Below are 24,832 nucleotides of genomic sequence, written 5' to 3'. Positions count from 1 at the left end.
CTGTGCAAGTACAATAGTTGCCGCATGAACTGTTGAGCTGCTATGTTTTAATCCTCCTGCCCTGGCAGGAGCCTACAGAATGTCCCAATTACTGCATTTTCCCACAGGAAACCTGTAATTTCAGCTTCTGATGTTCTTGCCAACTTCATAAGTGTACCCTTGCACAATCTCTCTCTTCCCACTTTAATTGTTTTGGACACGTGATGGCTTGCCACTTCCATCTTTTAGTACAGCTTGTCTGGAGTTCAGCTGGTTAGCTAGATGATGAAGGCACTGAATAAGGACTTCTAAAAAGCAGTGATCAAAGCAAAAGACCTGTGCGTTATCTAAACAAGCATCTATTTAATTACACAATAATTTGTCAGTGTCCCCTAGTTGTATCTTAAACTTCAGCTTTAGCTTAGCAATTTCTTGAATATTTTTAGAATATTCAGAATATTTTCTGAATATTCAAAATACTTTCAGACTATTTTTAAATGAGAAACAATCTCAAGTATGTTAGTTTAACTAAGAGCTTGAAAACTTTGGTTATTAATAATTTTAACACCAACGGTGGCAAGTTACCACAAAGGATCTTCAAAAGCTGGTTTATTTACTGCTTCTCTGGCTCTTTATCTTTCCAGCTGCTCCTTGTGATTCAGGATTCACTTCTCAAAGCAGTCAAAGCAGCAAAGGTTCCCTTTTAGAAGGGACTTTTCAAGTGTTGACGTTTATTTTCTTCCTTGCTGCCTTCCTGAGTCTCCTTCTAGTGCTTGTCCGTGTATGTTTTGCCTGGAAGGTGGTTATGGTGTTTAATGATGACCAAATCAAAGGGGAAGCCTCTCAAGTTATTACTATTATTTTTTTTAAGGACCAATCCTGTAACAAGTTTTATATAGCAGCTTATTAGAGCGTGTGTGTGTGTGTATATATATATAAATATATAGGACTCTTTCTCTAGAAAGGGGAAAACTAGCAGATATCTTTGTTGCTACCCGTGTAGGTAAGCAGATGGACAGCTTCACTGTACCAATTCACCAATTTAGAGGAAATAAGATTTTATTTTTAGATATGAATTGCAATAATCAAATGAATTAAAGTAATTGCAGTGAATCACCATTAAAATGGATTGTAGTCATTAAGATTACAAATTTGTGGGTCATAGTAAATCAGCAGTAATTCAGAGAATCGCAGAAAAAAATGGTTTGAAGGGACTCCCAGTGGTCATGTAATCCACCAATTTACTCCGCAGAGGGGTGGCTTCAATATCAGGTTGCTCAGAGCCCAGCCTGGTGAAGTTCTGAATATCTCTAAGGATGGAGATACCTTGATAGAAGGAAAATGGAAAATATCTGGATCGTGATGGGTGGAAGTGCATAGTTCCTCCAATGCTTGTTTTCACCGAATGATCGTACTCTTACAAGTACACTTATGAGGCCTGTTCACACTGCAAGTCATGCTGTAAGCAAAGGTTGTCTCTTTAGTCCTGCTCTGAGCTTAGCCTTGTAGCCACAAGCAGTATTGTAGAGGTGGCTTTCTGCAGCAGGTGGGAGGCTTCTCCAAGTGCAGAGGCATCTGTCCTGCAGTGGGCACCAACCATGCGCCTTTGTGAAACACACCAGTGTGGGAAATGGCTGCAAGGCACATTGTCACTGGTCTGCTGATCGTGTTACTCACTGCTGCGTCACGGGGCTGTACAAATGCTTTTTGTCTCTGTAGCTGTACTTCTTGCCATTAGACTTCAATTTGTCCTCTTCCTAGAGTTTTCTGCCTTTTCTGGTTGCTTATGATCAAGCTGTAAAACAAAGCCTATTTTTCACAGCAAGGATTTGCGTGAAAACATGAATGTAACAGGAATGTCCTCGTGTTGAATGGAAACATGTATTGCATGTACCCTTATAGCTGTCTGGATCATGAATGATGAGGGCTATGCCAGGGAACAGGAGTCCTGGGTGACACAGTATTATGGATTGGGCTTCAGGTATTTTTTTATATTAAAAAATTTCAAAGACAATCATCAGCTCTATTTCTGACTTTATTGAACACCTGTTAGTGATGTATATTGTCTGTAATTCTGTTTGGTAAATTGTTTTTTTTTTTTTTTTTTTTTTTTTCTCCTCTATTAAAACACAGGCTTAAGGTATCCTGAGCTTGCTCTTTGTATGCAGTTCATATACTTTTAATTTTATGAAAGAATGGATAATATCCAACTTGGGAATAGGTTTTCAGGTGTAATGCTAATGAGAAATGTCTGGTATAATTTGTAAGAACATAAGTAGTTCTACCACACAACTGCTTGAGCTTATCCAGAAAGAAACTGTTGCTGAGGATGTATTGGACTGCTGCCAGGATGAGCTGCATACATTTAATGATAGCCAGAGCTGGAAGTATGCAGTGATTATGGCGCATAATTTATGGTATTAGTCTATTTCTCTTTCTCAGTTGAGAGAGCGTTAGTAAGTGGGTTAATTTAATCTTATGTACAGACTTGTGCTTGAAATTGTCTTTGGAGTCTTGTATAATTTACCTGTTCATGATACCACAGTTCAGGGCCAAGCTTGGTTATGGAGAGAGAGAACCGCAAGTTTTAATATGCAGCTGACATTGAATCGATGACTCCTCAGTGTCAGAAGGAAGACCTCACACATCCTTGCAGACTGCCATGCCAATGTGACAGCCTAATATCTTCTGCATGCCTCTGGATGGCTTTTACCTTCTTCACCCTATGTATTTCAGAGTATTTCATTCCCTAGATGAGGAATTAGCAAAAGATAATGACAGCAAGTGTGCAGACCTAACATTTGAAGTTGTACTTCTGTTTAAGCATGCAGTTTAAAAATCAGAGGTTGCATTCATCCAGGTAGAGAGTCCAGGTTGTAAAACATCAACCCTACAAGCATGCAGAGAATGATTTTTTCACACAAGTTTTTCCTGTGAATGAGCAAAGTCTCCTTTAGTTCATATAGAAGTGTATCTGGTAATGTCAGCTGTTGTTCACACATCTGAGTTATGTGTTTATTCTGTGTTTAAAAGCATTGAGTACTGCTATACTCCAGTTCTTATAGGTGGCTAAACTGTAGATGAGAGCAAAAATAACCACAGAAAGGTGGCTGGATTGGCTGAGCATTTGTCTTCATGTCTGTGTACTTTCAGACTGACAAAAGTTTCATACTAACAGAGAATCCTGATGAGTGGGCAAACATTTACTTTAAGCACAGCCCTGTAATGGAGACATACACAATATTTAATTCATGAGTTGTATTAATTGTTCTCACTATTTACAGTAAAAAATATATAAAAGAAGGCAAATTACAGCACAGCAAGACCGCCATATTCAAATGAGTGAAATTAATTCAGTAGTATGTAAAGGGAGTTTTTTGAATTGGTCTGTAAAACCTTCAGGCATTGTGCAGATGTCTGAACTAATTTTGGACTATAGATAAATCTAACTGTACAGATGCATACAGTGTACTGCATCGGGCAGGTCCATGTGATTTTTTTTTTTTCACTTGACTGCTGCACCATGAATAAGTTAGTGCTCTGCTTATGTCAGCTACTGATTCATTAATCTGTTGTATCAATACTCCAAGGTATTGCTGATTAACTCTGAAGGGGGGGAGGTTCCTTCAGCAAAAGAATTGATAAGAAGGTGGGTGAACATTCTGGGTGAATGAGATAAGTATGTTTATTCCTATAACATTGTATATGTATAACATTGCACTACTGAAAATGTTTGCCAATGATGATCACTTTATAGCTGTGGTAACAATTTTGGAAGCTATAGGCTCTTTCCTGGGTTTTATCTTAGGTTCGATTAAATAATCTTTGTTAGTGTATTCAGATGTCAGTGTTTAGTTTCATTTCACACTGACAAAAGAGTATTCTGTATTTTTTTTTTGTTTGTTTTGACAGCATGGTAGTAGAAGTGCTAATACAGGCTTTAGTTTTCAAGATTTACAGGGCTGTGGTACATAACGTGCCTCTGGCATTCCAAATTTGCTGTTCTAACCTATGAGGAACTTGCATGCAATAATACTTTTCCTTAATGTGAAGATAGCAAGCAGTTTTATGAAGACTAATTATCTTATCGATGTAAACACTGACTAGGCAACTAATGTGCTGTGACTGCTACTCATTATATCTAACTCAATCAATTCATTTTTGCCTTGTCCTCCTCCTCATTTGTTTCATCTCCATCTGCTTGTTCCCTCATATACTTGTACTGCATTGTATGAGGTCCCCAAGCTTAGCGGGGCAAAATGTTGCCTCCTTTGGAAATAGGGTCTAGTTCTACATAACACTGCAATACAAATGCAGTATTAATGCTTATGCTACTGCTACCTTGCCTCTTTCTTTTCCTCCCTGTGTGACTCATGAGAAGTATAATTCCTATTTTGGAGCTAGATTAGCGATGTGCAAGTGAAAGTTAAGAGTAAAGTTGATCACGTCTCACTGCAGCCCTTTAAAAGATGTGTGCTAGTCTAAGATAGTCCTCAAAGCTTGTTTCATTATCGTGCAAGTGACATCATCAGAAGCTGGTATTTCTCAGTATGGAATGAATGGCACTTTCAGAGGATGATTCATCCTGCCCTATGTAGTAGAGCTTAGTCACCTACTGGAGTTGTCTCTATATGTGAACTACATGTTAAGACCATATGAAAAGCCTAGTTTAGGTGTTTACTTGTCCGAATCACATCGAGGGTGTTCTGGGGCAAGACCCCATTTCTGATTCTATGCTGTGCTCCACCTCCTAGCAAATGATTTACCTCTTGCATTATAATGGTCCTAGAAACATAAATTTGAGTAGCAGTTTCCCCCGCATTTAGCATTTTAATCACTGTTGGATGAAATTTGTAGAAAAAAAACAATCCTCTATTGCAGATATTCCTTCGCTTCCCTGATTATTCTGTGGTCAATGCTCTTCTAAAGTTTTGATGTAAGTCTCCCTCCTGCTATGTGCCAATTTTGCATGGATAAGCCAGGAGGTCTCTAACAATTCAGTTCATTCTGTCTCTTCCCTGCTGCCGTATTATCAACATAGATGCAATATTCCCTTCTGAGTAGGCTGGTTTAATGTAATATGGAGATGTAACAGAGAAACATCCAGGGGGTTGCCAGATGCTATCACTATGATAAGGCAGGAAAGAGAAAGGTAAAAACAGTGGGATGAATTGATATCAATTCTTGCTCTTCTTCCCACTGGGGAAGCTTTGAGTTGACTATTTCTTTACTGCCTTCTCTCATAGCAATATTTTATGGCTAGAACATTCTGAAAAAAGTGATGATGTAAAGCACATGAAAGGTTAGTGAATTTGTTTTCAAATTGGAAATACGTCTCTTATGAAGGTTGTGATTTCAGAATATTACAAAACATTGAAGTGAAGGTTTCTCTTTGTCTGCACTGCTCTACATTGTGCTTCTTGAGCTGATATTTCACTTAAAATTAAGTAGCAAATGAAAATAAAAGTATTAGGACTATCAGGGGAACTTCTGCTCTGAGATCAGTGGAACTGTTTCCAAGAAAGTTTCAAAACCAGTCTGTCTGTCATCAAAGTTTCAACTGACGATTTTACCAATAGCCTTCTGAAAGAAAATTGTTGGTTCTGGGCTTGTATTTCTACTGTTCTGGTGTCATTGTGTATCACCGATATAAATCGGCAGGGAATACTGTAATTGCGGAATATATTTAGCTGAATGCATTAGTCATGGGGGATTGTGTTCTTGTGCTTCTGTTTTGGTTGGATTTTCATACATGCTTGCATATTTAACTGCACAACCAATAAATATCATGCTCATTATAATATAAAGAGTAGCTCTGGCATTACTTGATCAGCTAACTGCATATTCATGAAGGCAAGCCATTGATGTGCAGGCCATGCTTATAAAGTATGTTTGCAACAATGGGAATTGGCTTATGAAAATTAAAATATTCACATAAAATATTCTCAACATATAAATATGAAAATTAAAATAAATGTATAATAAAATATTAAATATTATCATTTTTTTGCCTTTCATAACACTCCAAGCATTGTTTGGAGGTTGGACCTGTCTTACCTATGCATTCCTAAGCATTTTATAAATTCATTACTGTAACAAATTGTATTCTCCATAGTGCAACAAACAACTTCTATGAAGAGAACAGCAGCAAGCATCAAGTCCATGTATGTTTTTTAACTGGTGCAAGTAAGACAGAGCCTAATCCAAATTTTAAATTATCAGCTACAAGAAACTAAGCCTTTCAGTTCTGAACCAGTCATTTGGCAACATGCAAATAAACTAACATGCCATTAAAAATAGCAAGGGCAATGACAGAACAAGAACTCTTCCCTAGTCTCTTACATGCACTATTAGTGCCTTTGGGAATGCTGCGATGGTTGTGCAGTACTGCCAGAAATACCCATCTAGCACTGTATATAGGCACGGGAGAAAAGAATCTTGTCTCCTTCCAAGCTCTGAGAAATTGTCCATGCAGAACCACTCTGTGTCCCATTTATGTTATTCTGGAAAGTAATAAAACAGATGAACCAATCTGTAGTGTCTGTTAACATGGCAGATAGGAAATCTACGTTAGATTGCATCATCCAGCCTGTGCAGGAATATCTCCAGTCTGATGCAATCCGTTATAAAAGGAGCTATATGATAGCAGATCTTGCAGCTTGGGAGATGTTGCTAATAGTAACAAAAGCAGATAGTAGATGGGCATAAATAACTTTAAACAGCTTTCTCCATGCAATTGTTAGATTGTTTCTCTTAGTCAGATATGCCAATAGGTAAATATTTGGGGGGCAAGAAGGAAAATGCATTCAATATATGCAAATTCACCATTACTAATATCCACTGCAGAAACACAGATCTACAGGGGTTTCAAAGAGGAGGAAAAAAATAAACTTTACCTACTTTCTGCTTTAATTTTTTTTGGCATCTGGTCATCCACCCTGCAGTTGAGCCCCTTGGTATTCGGTGGGGAAACTTGACTACTTTTCTCACATGATGATCTTTGCACTAAAAACTGGAGTTTGGAGAAAGAGAATAATTAATTCCCTTAATTCCTCAGTGAAGCATCAAGTTGACCATTATTTCTGAATGAAAAACAGAGCCTGACATTTATTTATTTATTTTTAAAGTTTTTCATCAATGATCTGAGTCTTCTGTCAATGACGTTGACTTTAAAACTCCTCTGACTTAAATCCTGTGTTCTCTGGTTTGCAGTTCTGATAGCAAGTTCCCCTGTAGTGTCTGAAGCATGGGACACTAGATTCAGCCAAACAGATGTATTCCTGCCTGTTGCACACCATGTATTTGAATGACTGGAAGTCTAAATAGTGTCACTTGTAGAGTAAAAGAGAAGCATGAACAAAGTCTCTCTTCATTGTAATGCCTCTTCAAATTTTTTAATAGTCAATGCTTCATTTAATGGCATTCAATATATACTTGATATAATATTTGTCATGTGTATCTACATAAAAGACAAAGCACTCAAGATACGGATGTGTTTCTGTACAGGCAGAAGTGTTAGCAATTTCTTTTAGCCTTAACAAGGGAAGGCCAAGGGTATTTCTTACGTCTACCAAGGCTGCAGAGAAGAAAGAGCCAGATTCTTCTCTTTATGTTTCCAGACACAGAAGGAGGCGTGGTGGGCCCAGGATGGGATACAGGAAATTCTGGTTTAGAGTATGGAAAAATTATTTTGTGTGTCAGTGGTTGGACATGGAAACTGCTTGTCCAGGGTGGTTGTAGAATCTCTATCCTTTGAGATATTTAAGAGGTGATGACATGGCCCTCAGCGACCTGATCTAACAGGACATGCACTAGCTGGTTAGACTATGTGACCTATAGAGTCTTTCCAAAATCCTTCAGGGATTTTGAAAGTAGCTTCACAGCACTTTGTAAAGCAGGACTTTGTCCTCTAATTCCTATATGCAATGGTTTGTTTGGAATATCTATAAACAGAAGTTGGCTTGTAATAGACAGCAAAATTCAGAAGTATTTTATTAGCTAGATGCTAGAACTTCACAACCCAGGAGTGTACTACTGTACCATAGCCACGGCAAGGCTGGGGTGCTGTCAGTGCTCCTTGGGGGCACCTACCTAAATACAGCTCAAGAGCCAAGTGCAGCTTGCTGCAGTCCCGCTGGTGGCTTTGGCCTGTGGATCAGGCCTCATAAGCTGGCAGTGTGGCTCATAGTGTGCAACCCGCAGGATGAAATTAAGGTTTTTACGTGTATGGTAATGGATAGTAGACTTTGCACTAAAGAAGTGGGGGAAATAAACTCTGTGCTAGGCAGAATTCACCACAAGATGTCTCATGTCTCACTACATATAAATCACAAAGGTATAGAGCTCTCCAGTTACAGCTGGTGAACGCAAGGCAAATGGCATGGTTTGGGTTATTCTGGGGAGTATGCTAAGAACACACAAAAATAGACTTAGAAGTGGAATCCAGACATGAAGAGTGTGTTCTTCAAGAGCCAATTAAAAATAGATACATGGAGACTAACATCACTGAAGGCAAACACAGCTCTCCCAAAGGAGGAGGAAAGTGAACGGTTAAGACTAAAGCACTGCCCTGGAAGAATGATGACCCGTTATAGAACAGGGCCATCCGCTCCCCTTTGCTACTTCACCAGCCTTTAGTGAGTAAGCCAGGGGAAATCTTGCAGGCTGAGGCATCTCTTACAGGCTGTTACCATCCGTAGCACATTTTGGCATGTGGGAGTACCTCTAAGTAACTTCTGAGCCGTTGGCTTTTGGAGGGCAGAGCAGCCCCTGTGCAGGTGGAGCTGTGTCTGCTCTGGCCACCGTGTATTGTCGGGGCTGTGCCCGTGGGGAGTTCTAAGTGGAAGGCTTTTGGGGTCACCTGGGTATTTTCTCCCAGCGCTGAAACCGGCTCTTCTCCTCACCGGGGCTGCTGCTAGGGCCGTTACCGCCTGCTGCCCAGCCGCCCCTTCTCTCTGTGGCCGTTCAGTGCAAGCTTTGCCCACGTCTCCTTCAGCAGCCCCCTGCACCGCAGAGCATCTTTCCACTCAGGCGCCGGCCGAGCCCGAGGTGCGGGGGCGCTGCCGTGGCGCGGAGGGAACGCTCCGCCGGGGCTCCCCGCCGCCTTCCTCCTCCTCCTCCTCCTCCCGGGCCGGGTCCCGGCGGGGCGGAGCGGAGCCGCCCCTCCCGCCGCCGCGCTCCGCCCGCCCGAAGCGGTGCCGGTGCCGGTGGCGGTGGCGGTGCCGGGCCCCCGCCTGCCCCGTCCCCGCCCGCGGTGGGTGCCGCCGGGGAGCGGGGCTGCCGCGGCCGCCGGAGCCCCCCGTCCATGCGAGTGCCCTCTCCTCTCAGCAGCATGCTTTACTTCCAGATGGTGATCATGGCAGGGACCGTGATGCTGGCTTACTACTTCGAGTACACCGACACCTTCGCCGTCAACGTGCAGGGCTTCTTCTGCTACGAGGGCGCCTACCGCAAGCCCTACCCGGGCCCGGAGGACAGCAGCGCCGTGCCCCCGGTGCTCCTCTACTCGCTGACGGCGGGCGTGCCCGTGCTGGTGGTAAGCAGCGCCCCGCGCCGCCGCCCCGGCCGCCGGAGGGATGGGGGCACCGGCCGGGGGGCAACGCCGGCGGGCTCCGGGGAGGGCCGGCGGCCGGGGGGGCTCCGAGCCTCGGCCGCTGCCGCCCCCCGCCGCGGCATTTATTTTTAGCGCCCGTTTATGTAAGGGCCCGGCCGGCTGCTGCCAGCCCTGCCCGGCTGCCGGGGTGCAGCCTCCTTCGAAGCGTGCGGCGGGCACAGGTACGGGGACTACCCAGGGAAGCCCGGCTGCTGGCAACCGTAGGGTGATGCTTCACCGAGCGCTAATTCTTTCTTTTTAAAAAATCCTCTGATGGTTTGTTTGTTTATTATGGAGGTAGTCTGACCTGTGAAAGGAGCAAGGAGCAGTTCTGCTTGATTTAGTCGTTTCTGTATCTCACAGTTACTGAGGGGGGTGCAAACTAAACCTGGGTCTCCAGTTTAGTACGATCTTCTGTCGGTCTTGTTTAAGAAGATTTAGCTAAAATGAGTCTTACTGGTTTTCTTCGCTTTGGGGAAAGAAGAGAATTGCAGAATGTACTATTTGCATTGGCAGGTAATGAGAACATCAGCGTCATTTAATAATCCCTGACCACCCTGTGGAGCAAAGACTTGGGGGAGGGAATGAGATGGGAGTACCGAACCATCAGGGATGGGCTATATACAGGCTCAGCAGGTGCACACAGTTACACATACACAAACTCCCTGTAAAGAGTTTGTTTTAATGAGCTGTTATCATTACAAATCAAAAAACCAAACCCCTTTACAGTAAGAGGAGGCCTCTTAAGGTAGTGGTTATTAGTTTCACCGATTCCTTCTTTTTCAGGAAGTTATCTAAAATGAACAGAAAAGAGAACAGAAAAGAGAACAGAAAGCTTCATCAAGCTAATACTGTGATTAACTGCAGATACTTTTGTTGTGTATCAATGTCTCAGATGGCATCCACTGTGAAATCTCATGCACAGCCTTAGTGTCTGAGACATCAGGCTGTATTGGGATAATTTATAGCAAGTTTTTTTTATTATTAGTATTTTTATTTTTTCCTTCCCTGGGGAATGAACTAACCTTTAGCAAAAGACGTTACATAACTATTTGGTTCAGTTTCCCTTTCTGTTACAGTATCTGTTAGTTGACCATTTTATTTATCTGTTTTCTTGGTCTTTTGAACCCTCAAATTCTGTTGAGATTTTAAAGTGCTTTTTGTTTGCTGGTAGTATTTGTCTGTTGCGTGTGGCATTTGTTGTACTTCTAATTACATTTCTTCTGTTTGGCTTAGGACATTTTATAGAGTATGTCAGATATTTATGATGAGCATACCTTCTTCCTAATGTGTGTCAGCAAAACGGATTGGTAGTTTCCATTCATTTCCTGGGTGTTAGATGATTACGTCAGAAAAATCTCCGAGACATTTTGGCTTGGCAGTCTTGTAATTAGCCTCTCTAAATACCTAGTAATGGAATTTAGCGATAGTTTACTGTTCTTCTTCTCCCTGTTCCACTTCCTCAGGCAAATGAGATGCATTGGTTGGTCAGGGCACAGAAAGTCACATTGCAGGTGACTTTTGCACCTTTTATTTTATTTTGTAAAATGTAGACTTTAGCCTTGGGGAAGTCTCCTGACTTCAATAGCAGTAAATCTAATCATTAACATTATTAAATAAAGAAAAAAAAAAAATCAGGCTACAGACAAAATTCTGTTCTGACTCTCCAAGGGCAATCCTCCCATGCTGGTGTTTCCATGGGATAGCTCTTGCTATCAGGCGGGGTATAAAAATTGACTTTCATTGAACGAAGCAGTGATGATTTCAGATTTTCAGCAGAAGCAGGTTTCTTCACCAAAGCTACTTGTATGCCTTTAGCGGAAGTGAAGCTCCCTTACCAAGATCACACGGGGTGAATTAGATTCTGTTCTATTTCATTTCTATCTCATCTGTGGAGGTTTGAACATATGAGCTGTGTATTTTTTTCCTAAAATTGAAACATGAAAACAAATCTGACAAAGATGTATTTCTGCCTGTAAGGATACAAAGACAAACCTATGGAAAAAATGGATTTATACGAATGAAAATATACTCTTGTTTGCAAAATCACTGTTGTGGAAAATAGTTTATTACATACTATGATTTGTAGGAGTGTTTTTCCAAATTTTCCTCTTCCATTCCATTCTTTTGACATAGTGCTATGTTAATCCAAAGCTTCTAACTAGCTGTACCATTTTGTGTAATATTTATTTATTACTTTCTATTAGCTTGGCATGTGGAGTTAATGCTCTTTCAGGTGCTTTGAAATAGAGCATCAGAAAGTCTTGATGTTCAGGGTTACTAACTTTTTATTGAATTGGGGCTTGTCAAATTGGAGCCAGGATATGCTTCAAGGTAACCCAGGTTCCCTTAATATGACTCAGTGATGGGCTCCTTTGCATTGAATTTTATTCAGGTTGCTCTAGAATGAGAATAATTGGATTTTCCAAGTGACTGTCCTCTTCCCACATACCTGCTGTTCAAAAACTGAAAAAAAAAATAAAGTGCCAGTAGCAGGATCCGTCTTGGTAAGCATCTCATCAGTAATGGGGGTCTTACTGCGGTGAGGCTGGCACACAGCTGCTCATCCCAACTCCTGTGCCACATCTGAGCTTGCTCACCCAAAACTCATGTGCCACATCTGAGGTACAGTAGCAGACTTGTCCAGCCATGCAGTCAGGTGTCCACACACAGGGCAAAAACAGGCACATGCTGAGCCGTAAGTAATGAGCCGGGTCATTTGGCAGGGATGTATCTGCAAGCACCATGCCAATCCTGAAAACTTTTCGGTCAGTCTTTCAAATGGTGCTGCCTGGTAACATGCTCCTGCAGCACTGCTGCCACACTTCTGTTCTCGAGTCCATCCGCTTGGCCTTCCTTTCTGCCCCGTCATCTCAGGGCAGATGCAGCTGGTTGTCAGTCACAGATCTGCAGGATTTTGAGCTGGCAAATGGAGTCCCTGCACAGTAGCAGAGATTGCTTGCTGAACTGTAATGCTTGACTTGCAGGTGCTCTGCTACAGGGAAGTGAAACTGGAGCTAAAGGAAGGGAGTTTCATGCTCTGCACTTGAGGCTTACAGAATTTGTGTATCTATAGTCTTTTGTCAAATATTTCAAATATCCCTTGGGTCATGTAGTAGCTAGAGGGAAGCTAAATTGTTGAGCTATTCACTTCTAAAGCCATTTCTTGTCCATGACTGCTTGAAGTCCCTATAACTTCATAGGTATAACAGCAATTGTAGAAAGCCTGTAGAGAGAGCCAGCAGTCGTTCTGTAGGATGAGAAGAGCTTCTTCCTCTCCCTCTTTCCAGATGGTTTCCAGTCTTTTAAGCAGGATACATTACATCACGGGTTTTCAGTCTGTGTTCTGTGATGGATTATCTCTGAACAGTATATGCATCTGTTAAATCTGTAGCTATGAGTTCTTCCATTGGAGAATTTTGAGGGCCTGAATGTTTTTTTTTTATTTATTGTTATTATTATTTATTTTATTTTTATTTTTTAGGCTGAAAACAAAAGCAGCTTGTCATGTAACAAAACATAGGCTCCATTCCAATGCTAGGCTATTATTTGTGGAAGGTCTCCTCAGTCCTACCTTCAGGCATAGCTAAAGGTGCCTTGAGTGAGTGCATGTGCTTACATCAGCAGGCTTAGGCAGACTAACAGTAAAATGTGCTGCAAAATGGAGAAGGGGTTGAAACTGCTATGAGAAGACTGTACAAACCCTAAGTAGGAGTTTCCGTGGTGGAACACAGACTCCTACAGAGGCGGTACTCGCCGTGTGCTCAGGTCCTCCCATTTGTCTTTGCGGCTCAGGTTGAAAGAGGAGTGCTGTCTGGGCATTCCTGTGCTTTCACTGTCTGCAGCAGAGATAGCTGGAATTCTCAATACCTTTTTTCTTTTAAGTCAAATGTGAGGGTAATGAGCAATGTGCTCTTGATTTGAGTCTACTCAAATATTCAATAAGAAAGAAGTGGTAGCTGAGAGCTCAGTGCTATTTAAGCCATTTCCCAAAGTGCCACTTTTTGCTCAGTAGGCTGGTTGCTTTTTTAGACTTCTTATGACAGATGTAGCTTGGGAAATATACGTCAGTATAATCCTTTTGCTTCCAGTTAGAAATGATTTGTAAAACTGTTTCAGAATCTGGAGAGTGATCAGTTCTGTATTACTGCTTCCTGATAGATCTTAATTTTTACCCCTCTGAAATACTATTACCTGTGCTCAAGGATTCTTGCAATGGCTACATACACTAATATGCATCACATAAAATGGAAAAATATTGAAGTAAACAATTGGTGTAAAAGTCAATGTATAGGACCTATGATGTGTGCTGACTGGTTTATAAAAGCCAGGAGGAGGTAATGACACATTTTCATTAAGATATGTAAACAGTTTTATTATGCTAATGATGTTTGTTTTTATTTCCAAGTAACAAGCAGATGATTATAGCACTTATTCATAAAATACACACTTTTATGTGCTTAGATGAATTCCTAGCATATTCATGTATTCTCTGTAAACCAATTAAAGAGTGATTTGTTTTAGCATAATCCTCTTAATATCATCGCTGAAAAAATATCTGCAATTCAAAGTACTGTATTGTATTTTTTTAAGTAGACTGGATGAATCTTTAAATTGGCGCATCCCAAACAAGGAATGAATGTAAAGAAATCAGACATTCAACCTTCACATTAGCTTTAGTCCGTATTTTTTTTTTTTCCTGACTGAACATTTGAGGAAGGAATTTTGAAGCATGGCAAAAACAGACAGAAGTGAGAAATGTCATGTATCAAATTTACTGTATCCTGATGCTTTCAGGGAAAAAAAAAAAAAAAAAAAAAAAAAAAAGATAATTCTGTGAATAACGAGAAAAAGAAGTTTCCTGCTGAAGGATCAGCACAGTTTTCATGTCTCTCTTTTTTTTTTCTTTAGTGTCTTTGCTGATCTCTTGGTAGATCCAGGCCTGAGCAGCTCAAGGCTGTAGTTGAAGGATGTGCAAAGACCTGAAGATGTGCTGCTTGTTTCCAGCATGTAGATGGGGCTGATATGATTGGGCATATGTCTGTTTTCCTCTTCCTTCTTGAACCTGCTAGTTCCTATTTTCCTTCTTGCACCTATGATTCCATGTGCTGTGGCGTCAGGGACTGATCTGATTTTGCCAGACTGAGTTTTCAAACTGTTCTTGTCAGAGTAGCCTTTAGTTAAGCTGTAGAGTTCACCTTGAAATTACTCTGATGTAACTTAGTGTTGTACATGGAAAAGGATGCTGGCTTGGGGTGAAGGGCTGGGACATCAAAACATTCTGTTATCTCTTTGTTATAACGTAAGGGAAAAACACAACATAAAGTTCTGAAAAAGAAATATTTCTGGAAGTGTCCTCTGGGAATTTGCTGTGCCAGCAATCTGAATTCCCTTCGTACCTGAGAACTTTAATTGCTTTTCATTCCTGACCTCAGGAAAAAAAATCAACACCTTCACAAATGTTTTTTCTATCTATTTTAGGCCAAAATTTTCTGCTGCTTGGCTGATACCAAGTTACTTTAGCTTCTGTGGACACTTTGATACTATTGGAAAAAAACAAAGCATGGGAGCAGAATAGAAGACTTTTCTCCTGTTCTGCTTCTTGAAGTAGAAGTGGTTTCTGTGCATCCTGAAGGAGACTAAGCCGTTCTGTCACTTTGCCAGAAAGAAATCAAGAAAACTTGATAAATAATGCAGGGATACACAGTTGTCAGCAGCTCTGTGTTACAGGGCAAACAAATCTAAGAATATGTAGTGAGGTATTCAAGTGTTCGTTTTTATATGCATCTTCTAGAGCAAAGTAAAGGAATTGGCCAGCAAAAGTGTTCAGTGCGTCCAGCGTTCTTTCCAGGAGCAGTAAGCTCTTTTTCTAGGTATCTAGCGGCAATATTCCCGATAATGTCTTGGGAATTATAATGATAATGCAATGGAAGATTAGAATTACACATCTAGTCTCAAATAAATTGGGTACGCCAATTTTGTCCTCTATAATCAACTAGAAATGGTTTAACTTGTGTGAGGAACTGTCTTCTGCCTCTGGATATGTAACCTGTGTCGGTAGTCCTGGAATATCTTTGAACAAGCATTTATTTGTGTCCTTCTCTTGCTGGCACATTTGACAGCTGTGAAGATGTTACGTGAAGAAGTGATTGCCAGAATACTTTGTTTACTCTGTGATCAAGTTGTTCCTGAAGGGCCCTTTTGTTCTCTGTCTTCATCATCCTCATTCAACCTGTGCACAAGCTCAACTTTTTTCCTTTGGTAGTCTTCTTCCTTCATTTTCACGTTGTTATTATTGCTGCTTTTATTTTTAATGCCCAAAAGTTGGGGACGTAAGAAAACCACTTTTTTTTGGAAGGGAGGAAGGCTGGCAGAAGATGTTGATGCTGAGAGGCTATTTATATCACGTTCTCCCTTTGTGAAGGGATAATTGCACTGCAACTTTACTTAAGAATAAAAAATAAATCACACTGTTAAGGTCTGCAGTAACTTTGTGTACCAGATGTCAGTATTGGCCTTTTGGGGCACATAGCAAGACAAATACGTGGTTTGATTGTCTGGTGCTGTTTTTATCCCAGCATATGACCACTAATCCAACAGAGCTGTAACCAGGAGAAAAATAAAACATTCAGAACCATCATGCGTTTTTTTCCACAATCCTTTATCTGTCTGCCTTCCTCTTGTGCTGTGATGGCTTACATGAACAGTGCCTGCAGAAGTAATGTTTGTACTTCCAATTGAATTTATAATTTCTGCCGTGCTTGCTATGCACACAGCTTACAAACGCTAACAATCTCAGGTCCATATGCTTCATCCCTTGATGGACTCTCTGGATGTAAAGCAGATGTGAACAAGGCGGACAGGGTTCTGTTTGCAACAGCTGAATGCCTGCTTGTCCTATAAATGATGCACTTATGTTTAAGTGAGAAAATGTTAATCCAACTGATCCTGCCCCATATGATTAGGGAATTTGTATGCATTGTTTGTAATCTGAAATAGTAGGCTTGAAGTAATAATCAGTTGCTACATCAAGCGGTTCTTGCGCATTGTACATCATACAGGATTGAAGAGATTGGTGTCCATATGATGCAGAATAAACGACCAGCAAAGTAGAAATGTAAGTAGCTTTAGTTGTGTTTTCAGCCTTAATCAGTGTGATTTATTAAAAAAATATATATGTATACAAAAAAAAATCCTCTACAATGTTCTTGCAGCTTCTCTTGTTTTCATCATGAAAACGTTATTTAGCTAAGGTGTTGTACCATGTAGATTATAAGTAAATAGCCCAGCTGGGGTGGATATACCACATCTTCAGTACTCAGAAAACATCCTGTGGCGCGCTGTTTTAATGATGACTATCCTTTCTGAGTATACTAGTCTTAACACTCATGCATAGTACAACAAACCTGCAGTTGAAGAAGTAGAAAGGCAAAATAGCATTTTCTCTCTCTGATCAGCAGCAGCCTTGCTTTGTTCAGATCACTTCACCTGGCCTGCAGGTGTGAATATAATTATATATAACGTAAAGCACGAAGAAATCTGCGGTAGAAAAATTACAGGATATAATAATGTATTTTAAAAATCTACTTGTAATCTAGTAAATTTTTTAGTACCTCTTTAAAATTGAATCTTGATCCTGGATTCTAGTTCCTGGTTAGGAGGCACCAAAAATCTGAAAAACCAACAAACAATCCCTTGGTTAAACTCTAGTAAAAAATCAGTAAGCTGTGAATTCAACTTCTGCTTACCATTCTGGACAACATACAGCGTTACCTGTAATTTTGCATGTATTTTACTAATGTATCATAATTAACTGCATTTATAATTAATTGTACATTAATATGATAATCATATGAATATGATGAATGATGAATATCATAATTATATGATATCATTATATATCCATGTTATATATAATAATTATATGGTAATCTAATTGTTATGTTATACACGTTTATTAATGTACAATTAATTATAAATGCAATATGAATGCTTTCTAAGGGTTTTCATCTTATGGATAGCATTTTTTCCTTCTCTACAAATATTACTTGTTCCCTGTCAACTATGTAGGGTCAAAGAGTATGTCTGAAAGCTAAACTAATAGCTAAATTAATTGCTAAACTAATTAGAGTATTTCTGGGGGAGAAAAAAATAAAACTAGTAAGAACAGAAGTCAGCCCAACAGTATCCTGTTGTTTTGATTCTTTTTTTTTTTTCTTCTCTATATAACACACCATTTTAAACCATTGGTTGTTTTAAGCTGGTACTTTTCATGCTGTCTCTAAAGGGATCCGAGTCTTTTTTTTTTTTTTTGTCATTCAATCTCTGAATAATATTCTGATAATTTTATCTTGTCACTTTTGTAGTTTGTTTCTTTGTAAACCAAGAATTAAGTACACAAATCAGTACGTGGAACTCAGCTTCACAGGGATTTCTGTGACCTGTCCACACCAATGTAGGGCTCAGACATGACTGAATTAATTCTGCTTGAAGATTTAATTATGGGTCAGCTGAGCTGCAGTAACCAACCACGTGCCAACCTGCAGCCTGTGGGGAGGATGAGGTGAAGTATTTTAGTTTGATCTGCTTTAATTAAGACCAGCCAATGCGTACCGCCTGTTTGGATGTTGCAGGGCAGGCACATGCATGGTCTGATAACGTGGCTCTGCCGACAAGTGGGTGCGCCTGCGGTTGAGCTGCTGCTGGCTGGCGTCTGACCGCCCCGTCAGGCACTTTTAGCACATGCTAGTGGTTTGGTCGTATTTACATAGTTTGAGCTTGGTGTTCAGAGCCTCTCCACATCTCATTTTCTGCTTCTCCTGCTCCTGTGGGTGTCCTTGGACCCATCAGGTGTATCTGGGCTCTGCTACGAGGCTGCTCTCAAGGCTGTGGCTGTTGCGCGTTCAATGGGCGTGAGTCTGAGCCTCTGAGAGGCCCAAGGGAGGAGGCAGGAGCTGGGGCTGCATCATGCCACAAGTGTGCTCGTGTGAGGGATGCTGAGGATAGCCCAGCCGATACGGCCCCCCTTACCAAGCGCTCATGCTTGGCTGATGTCAGCATTTCAGTTACTCACAGGGACTCTTTCCAGAACATTTAGCAAAGGCAGAAGAGATCTGTAGGCAAACTGACCTTGGGGTGTGTAAGTAGTCTGTGGACATTTGCAGCTGGCAGAATGAATGTCCGAAGCTGGGCTGTGAGCTGTGTCAGGCTTTGGCTTGTTAGAAGGATCTGGCCACCCAAGCATGATGTAGATTAAGACTCTACTGCCTTCCTCTCAAGAGGCAATTGTCCAGCGAGGCTTCTCTGTAAAGCGCTTCAAGGTTTATGCATGGAAGGAATTATACAAGAGCTAGGTATGTGCAAATTGTTAAATATCTCGGTATTCTGTGCTACCTAGAACAGTAGGGCTTTCCTGAGATGGAACGATACATGTGAATGAGCATGGTGCTGATTGAGTCTTCTTATGGAGCTGTTTCAAGAGGCAATATTGCAGTTTTACTCAGTATTTCTTTTGTTTATGAATTCAATTGTGATGGCTGTGTGATTTCTACAGTGGAAGAAATCATAAAACAGAGTCTATTTCTGGAAAAAAATATATATATATATATTTAAGTATGTGAGTGTGCATGCACAACATGCAGTCAGAAAACAATCAGATTTAGGTGGCTGATTTATATCCATAATTTAATTTACATTTTTACCCTTGAATGCCAATAGGGGAAAAAAAAATGCCTGAAAGAATTCCTTCACCACGCCAGAATAACTAAGAAGGTTGTTCTGTTACTGAACAGGTGATAGCACCTTCCAACATCGCATACTTTGAACTTTTGTTTCTAGCAAAAGCTTAAATTTCTCAAATAATGAGAGATTACATCCAACACTGATTAAAAACACAATATATATAAATACATTTACATAACAACTATGTATTTTATCAAATACTCCTTTATTGTCTTCACAGAGAAGACAAATGCCAGCTCTTACAAAGCCTGCCTTGAAGAAAGTCGTGTCAAAACTTCACAAGATCTAAAATTGTTAAATAGATTCATTCATCCTTAAAACACTTCTCTCACCACTTGAGCTTTTTTTGGAGATATCTGATAAAGCCAGCAACATGTTTAGTATTATTTTACAGTTCTATGCAAAGGAGTTGCTCCTTGTTAAGGTAAACCAATATGCACTATTTTATGAGTGGAAGGAAATACAGGCACATATTGACGAAGAGTAGCTGGGCTTTTTTTTTCCTTTTTTTTTTTTTTTTTTTTTGGCTTATAGACTGCAGTTAGATTTCAGAATACCATTGCATGCCTAAAAGAGCTGTTTTTATCCTCTGCTGTCTTCACAGCAAAGTATACAATCTCCCCTCTGTCTTGTAGGCATTTCCTGTACTAGGAATTTTTTGCTAAAATTTCCCACTCTTGCTGCTCCTGTTTCAGCTCATTGGCTGCTGTACTAATGAGGGCACTTGGGACTTCCTCCTAATTCAAGCACTGCATTGTGTAAACTCCTGAACAGGGTCAGACAACATAGTGTTGCCAGCTGCACATCTGCAGCCATCTGGATTTGTGGCAAAAGCACTAAAATAGACATTGTGTAGCAGAGGTGAAAGAGTGATGAGAGTGGTGCAAATCATATTTGCACAAAACTGCAAAGTAAATGCCCCAGATTTGATCTGCAGTATATGCAGAATCATTATTGAGATGTTGCTTTTATGTTAATACGTATCAAATAAAGACAAATGGGATATGCTCTGTGAAGAAGCTTGCTGCCTCATTCCCTACAATTGCACTGTTACACAAAGAGATAAATAATCATTAAAGCCTCTGATACTCATAAACAGTTCTCTGCTCCCGCTTCTATGTCTTCATTAAGATTCTGTTTTTAATAAATGTTGCTTGAATATATCCATTTTTTACAATAACCATCTTAAGGAGAAAGAATTGCACACCGTCAAATTACAGCTTTCAAAACTGAAGACAGAGTCAGGATTGTTTTCTGTCTGCGCCTACTAGTTTGGGCGTGCCTAGATGAGGGATTTCTCTTTTCCTTTAAGATCCTTTCTCACTCATCAGCATCTCTCGTGTCCTTTCCTGTGTGTCTTGAAGTCAGTTCAGGGCTGGAACTGTTTCGTTCATTGGGACTGCATGTCATGGAATGCTCAATACAAGGTGTGGTCCCTGTTTTTCTTTGACAGCTTTTGTTTCTTCATTTGTCTGTTGGCTCTCATGGGCACTAGAAATATGGGTTAGCTTACTAGGTAGTTTTACTGCTGTTTTTATGCTGAATGTAAGTATTTTGTACAAGTGACGTGAGAGCTCAGAATGAAGTCACAGTTCTAGATAAATGCTTTGCATGCTATGCCTTTTAAAGTGTTTTAAACTCATTTTTAAATGCCACCTGGATCCTTTGCCATAATTGCAGTGTGAAGACTATAAAGTATCATTTAATAAGAGTGACTTTAAGGTAATACACTTACGAGTGAGCATTACAGTTTTGGATTTTGCTTTCTAACTTGTATGACTTGTTAAAACTCTTTCCCAAACGGGTAGCACTGCTGCCTTCTAAAATTGGTAGGGCTTCCTGGTTTTGCTTTAATATCTTCTTGGGATGAGATTCATAGCTGAAATTGATCTTCCCATTTTGTCTGCAGGATTTTTTTTATATATTTTTTTTCTACAGTGCCATTGATTTTCACAACTAATCCAGACCCTGTTACATTTAGTAGGGATGTTACCTTCAGTTTTTAACTAGAAAAAGGTAATGACCTTAATGTGTGTGTTTGGCTTAAAATAATTGTAGAGGAAGAGAAGGTTATAGAGAGGTAATTATAACTTGAGTGGAGTTATTTACACGCTTTCAAAGAAAGCTATTTTATTGCAAAACTAGTTTTTAATTAAAAAAGTATAAATTTTTTTATTGAGCTATTTACGTAAATTTATCATGAATCATTATAGATCAAATAGCAATGAGCAGTAATAAACCAAAGTCAAGAACAATTACAGGTGTAGGTTTTGCATGCATATATTTTGCCACAGTAAGCCAAAACACATTTTTTTGTGGAGTCTCACAGGTATTAATCATATGTGCAGCCTGTTTTTTCCATAGTCACATTAAAACACCAAGGTGCTTGTACCGGTAGGGTGTTTGGCCCTCTGGTTTCAGTTGCATGATGAGTATGCCATTTCAGTGACAGTGGACTTCCTTCAACTGATCTCAGGAATAATGTCTGCATAACGTAGCTTGCCTTGAGTAGAAGTGAGATAGAAGCAAGGCAGTATGAAAAGCAGGAAATGCAGATAGTGTCCTTCCTCCGAGCCTCTGAGAACAGTTGGCTCCAGACATGTACTGACTGTAAAACCACTAGTCTGTGACCAGAATCTTTAAGAGATGCCTTTTACACGATTAGTTTTTATTGAAACAGGGATGAAAGACCATTTATTTTGCAATTGAATGTTGATCTGGAATAGGAAAATGGAGTTGTGTAGATTACCTAGGGTGTAAAGCATGAAGTTACATAGCTGTTGGAAGTGATTGTTGTTACAGGTAACGTTACCGCTGGTATCGTGCTCATCAAGGAATAATGCTTTCAACATGTAAAGAAGGGTTAAGAAACAAATCTCTCTCAACAGACAGAAAAAAAATATAATATTGCTTTCTTGGATAGCCAAGAAAGTACAAAGGGGTTTTCCAAGGCCAGGCCATAAGGAGACACAGTCTTTTTCACATTTAGCACTTGAAGTCAAATGGAAGACCTAATTGATACGACTGGGTGCAGGGCTGAAAATCACGTTGCAGTGATGCTGTACGGAATTCATCTTCTAATAAGGAAGCTAAATGATAGGGTTTTGAACATGCTTGCTTTTCCTTTGCAAATATTATTTTATTTTAAAGGTTGGAGCTGAGCACCTGAAAAAAAGGTGCTGAAAATTTTGATGTGAAGCTGCTTTTCAAATTCCTTAATGACATAATTACATGAACAGCAACTTTTTTCCGAGTATCACTGATAGATCCAGAGAGTAAAATTAATTGCTCTTTGATCAGATTAAAACTAATCTTCCTAACTAGGTCTGTTTGTTGAGAGAAGTATAGACCTTGGAAACTTTGGATAATGGCATCTTCATTTTTATTTTTTATTTTTTGGCAAAAAGAAAATGAGAAGAATTTAACACTTATATGAACTTCTCATTTAGATAACTTACCTGGTGTATTTCAGCCTGAAATAATTTTACTTTTTGAATATGAATTGATTTTTTAATGCACTTTTAGAAGGCAGGTTTGAATTGATTCTTTTCTCTCCCCATCACCATTTTCAGATCAAAATAACTAGTTTATCTTAGATGATGGGAATTTTCTCTAAATTAATATTTCTTTCTTTTGGATATTATTTTTTAAAAATAGAAAAGCTTTGTTACATCGGAAAAAACAATTCTCACCTAAGTCTTTCACCTACTACCACTTGGAAGGTGTTCATCAAGAAAACTGCTCAGTAATGTGGAACTGTGCCAGCAGTTGGATAGTTGGGAGCCAAGTGCCAGACAGTTCTTTGGCCCCCAACCAGCCATGTTAGCATTTCTTAGCTTGCTTTCCTTGTGTCCTGGCCATTTCTAATCCTCTGAAGAACTACAGTACAGAGCAGCCGGGTACCGTTCACGTCTCGGTAGTACAAAACATTCAGGAGACATGAGTAGGGGACGCGGGGCCGGTGCTTCCCCCTGGAGCCGCTTGCTCACCCCTCTGCAGAGCATCAGATAGTGGACAAGCTGTCACGCCACGGCTCGCCCTCTGCAGTGGTGGCACAAGGCCCTTTTAGCTGCACTCAGAATAGGAGGGGCCTGGTGACTGCTTCTCAAAATGATCTTTTACATAAGCAAACTTTGCTCAGGCGTTGTGTGTAGAATTCCGGCACTGGTGATGGTGCTGCCATGCAGACGCTGCCTGTCAGATGACGCAGGCAAACTCTAGAGGAGAAGAGATTTACACACGTGATCAACTGCTCAGTCAGGAAAAAAGAAAAAAAGAAGGGAAGGGGAGGGAGAAGCCTTTATAGACACTCTACTTAAGCATTTCATTTTTATTGTGATATGATAATAAAATGAATAAGGAGCGACACTGAGAAGTGAGTGACAAAGCTGGCGAGGTCTCTGTGGTTACGTGCCCCCAGGGTTACCTCGAAGCTTGCCAGTTATAACTGCTTGGTTAATATGTGCCTCTCGCTTTCATACGGCATTAACATCATTATGAAATGAGCAACTTATACCTTTGTTACATGCTGACTGTATGCAATGTATCACAGAGCAGTAAAGGATATTTAGCCCTGTCAGAATTAACATTACTGTTTCATGGCGTGTAGCCATGCTGCAAAGAAATCGTTAAATAATATTTCACAATTAAACATATAACCTTATACTGCTATTTTTCTTTTGTAAATGGCCATGAATACCAAGAACTGTATTAAAATTTTGATTTTTTTTAGAAGAGTACATTGTTTAAAAGCAAAATTTACTAGAAAAAGACTTAACTGCCCTCCCTTCTTTTCTTGAGAAAAGCAATTTTTTTCCTATACTTTTCCCTGTATCTTCAGAAGTTGCTATGCAGTATGGTGCTATATCTTCAAGCTGAATGCAAGAGGGATATTTTCTATTTTATCAATAGCAGACAGATTTATCTAAGATTTATTTTTTCATTTTCTTCAAAACTCCTGGTCATTTTTTACTATAGAAAATGTGCTCCTGTGGAAATCAACCCAGGCATTTGCTGTCAGTTTAAGCAAGCAAGAAGCAACGAGAACAAGAAAAACACAAAGAAAATGGCCTCAAGGGAAAGGTCTGCATAATGAACTTGAAATTGCTACTGCTGGAAATACCGTTTCTGCTTTTCCTGCCCAGGCTGTTACCTCACACAGCAATTTTAGCTTAAAGCAGGGAGTGGAGCTTATCTACAGCATCACTGAAGACCAAGGTTTATGCTGCTGGATTTTCCAAACTCTAGAGACCACTGTGCTCCATGGCATGTTGATGGCATTTTTAAAGGGAAAATAGTCCAGGCATAGCCACGGGCTTGCTCAATGGTAAGAAGAAAAGATAATGAACAGGAACAACAAAGCCTATGGAAGTCACATTTTTAAAAGAAATCTACCCCACACTTTTCAAGTGGGGAAACTCGTAAGTGAAAATCATGGGGAGGCCATGCAAAGTAAATGATAACGATTTGCTTGGAGATGCAGAGATAATTGCCAAGATTTTAGTTCAGATTCCCAGCTTC

General features: G+C 40.1%; 1 protein-coding gene across 7 annotated transcripts in view; it reads left to right on the top strand.

Annotated features, from left to right (window-relative positions):
• The window catches only part of PLPPR5 (phospholipid phosphatase related 5), a 246,336-nt gene that overhangs the window by 150,355 nt on the left and 71,149 nt on the right, over nucleotides 1-24,832 (top strand). For 3 of the 7 annotated variants that reach the window (XM_035332959.1, XM_035332958.1, XM_035332954.1), the window contains exon 3: nucleotides 9,326-9,514. The exons of 1 other annotated variant lie outside the window; for it this stretch is intronic. In XM_035332959.1, coding sequence (XP_035188850.1) covers nucleotides 9,326-9,514 — 189 coding nt within the window. Of the gene's footprint in view, nucleotides 1-8,500; nucleotides 8,649-9,112; nucleotides 9,515-24,832 lie in introns of those variants that run through there. 3 more of the 7 variants (XM_035332956.1, XM_035332955.1, XM_035332960.1) reach the window with 3 other exon arrangements.

The sequence above is a fragment of the Oxyura jamaicensis genome, chromosome 8 (assembly GCF_011077185.1).
Source record: "Oxyura jamaicensis isolate SHBP4307 breed ruddy duck chromosome 8, BPBGC_Ojam_1.0, whole genome shotgun sequence".
In the NCBI taxonomy this organism is placed as follows: domain Eukaryota; kingdom Metazoa; phylum Chordata; class Aves; order Anseriformes; family Anatidae; genus Oxyura; species Oxyura jamaicensis.
Note: the sequence above shows the minus strand (reverse complement) of the source record. Positions and strands in the feature narration are given on the sequence as shown.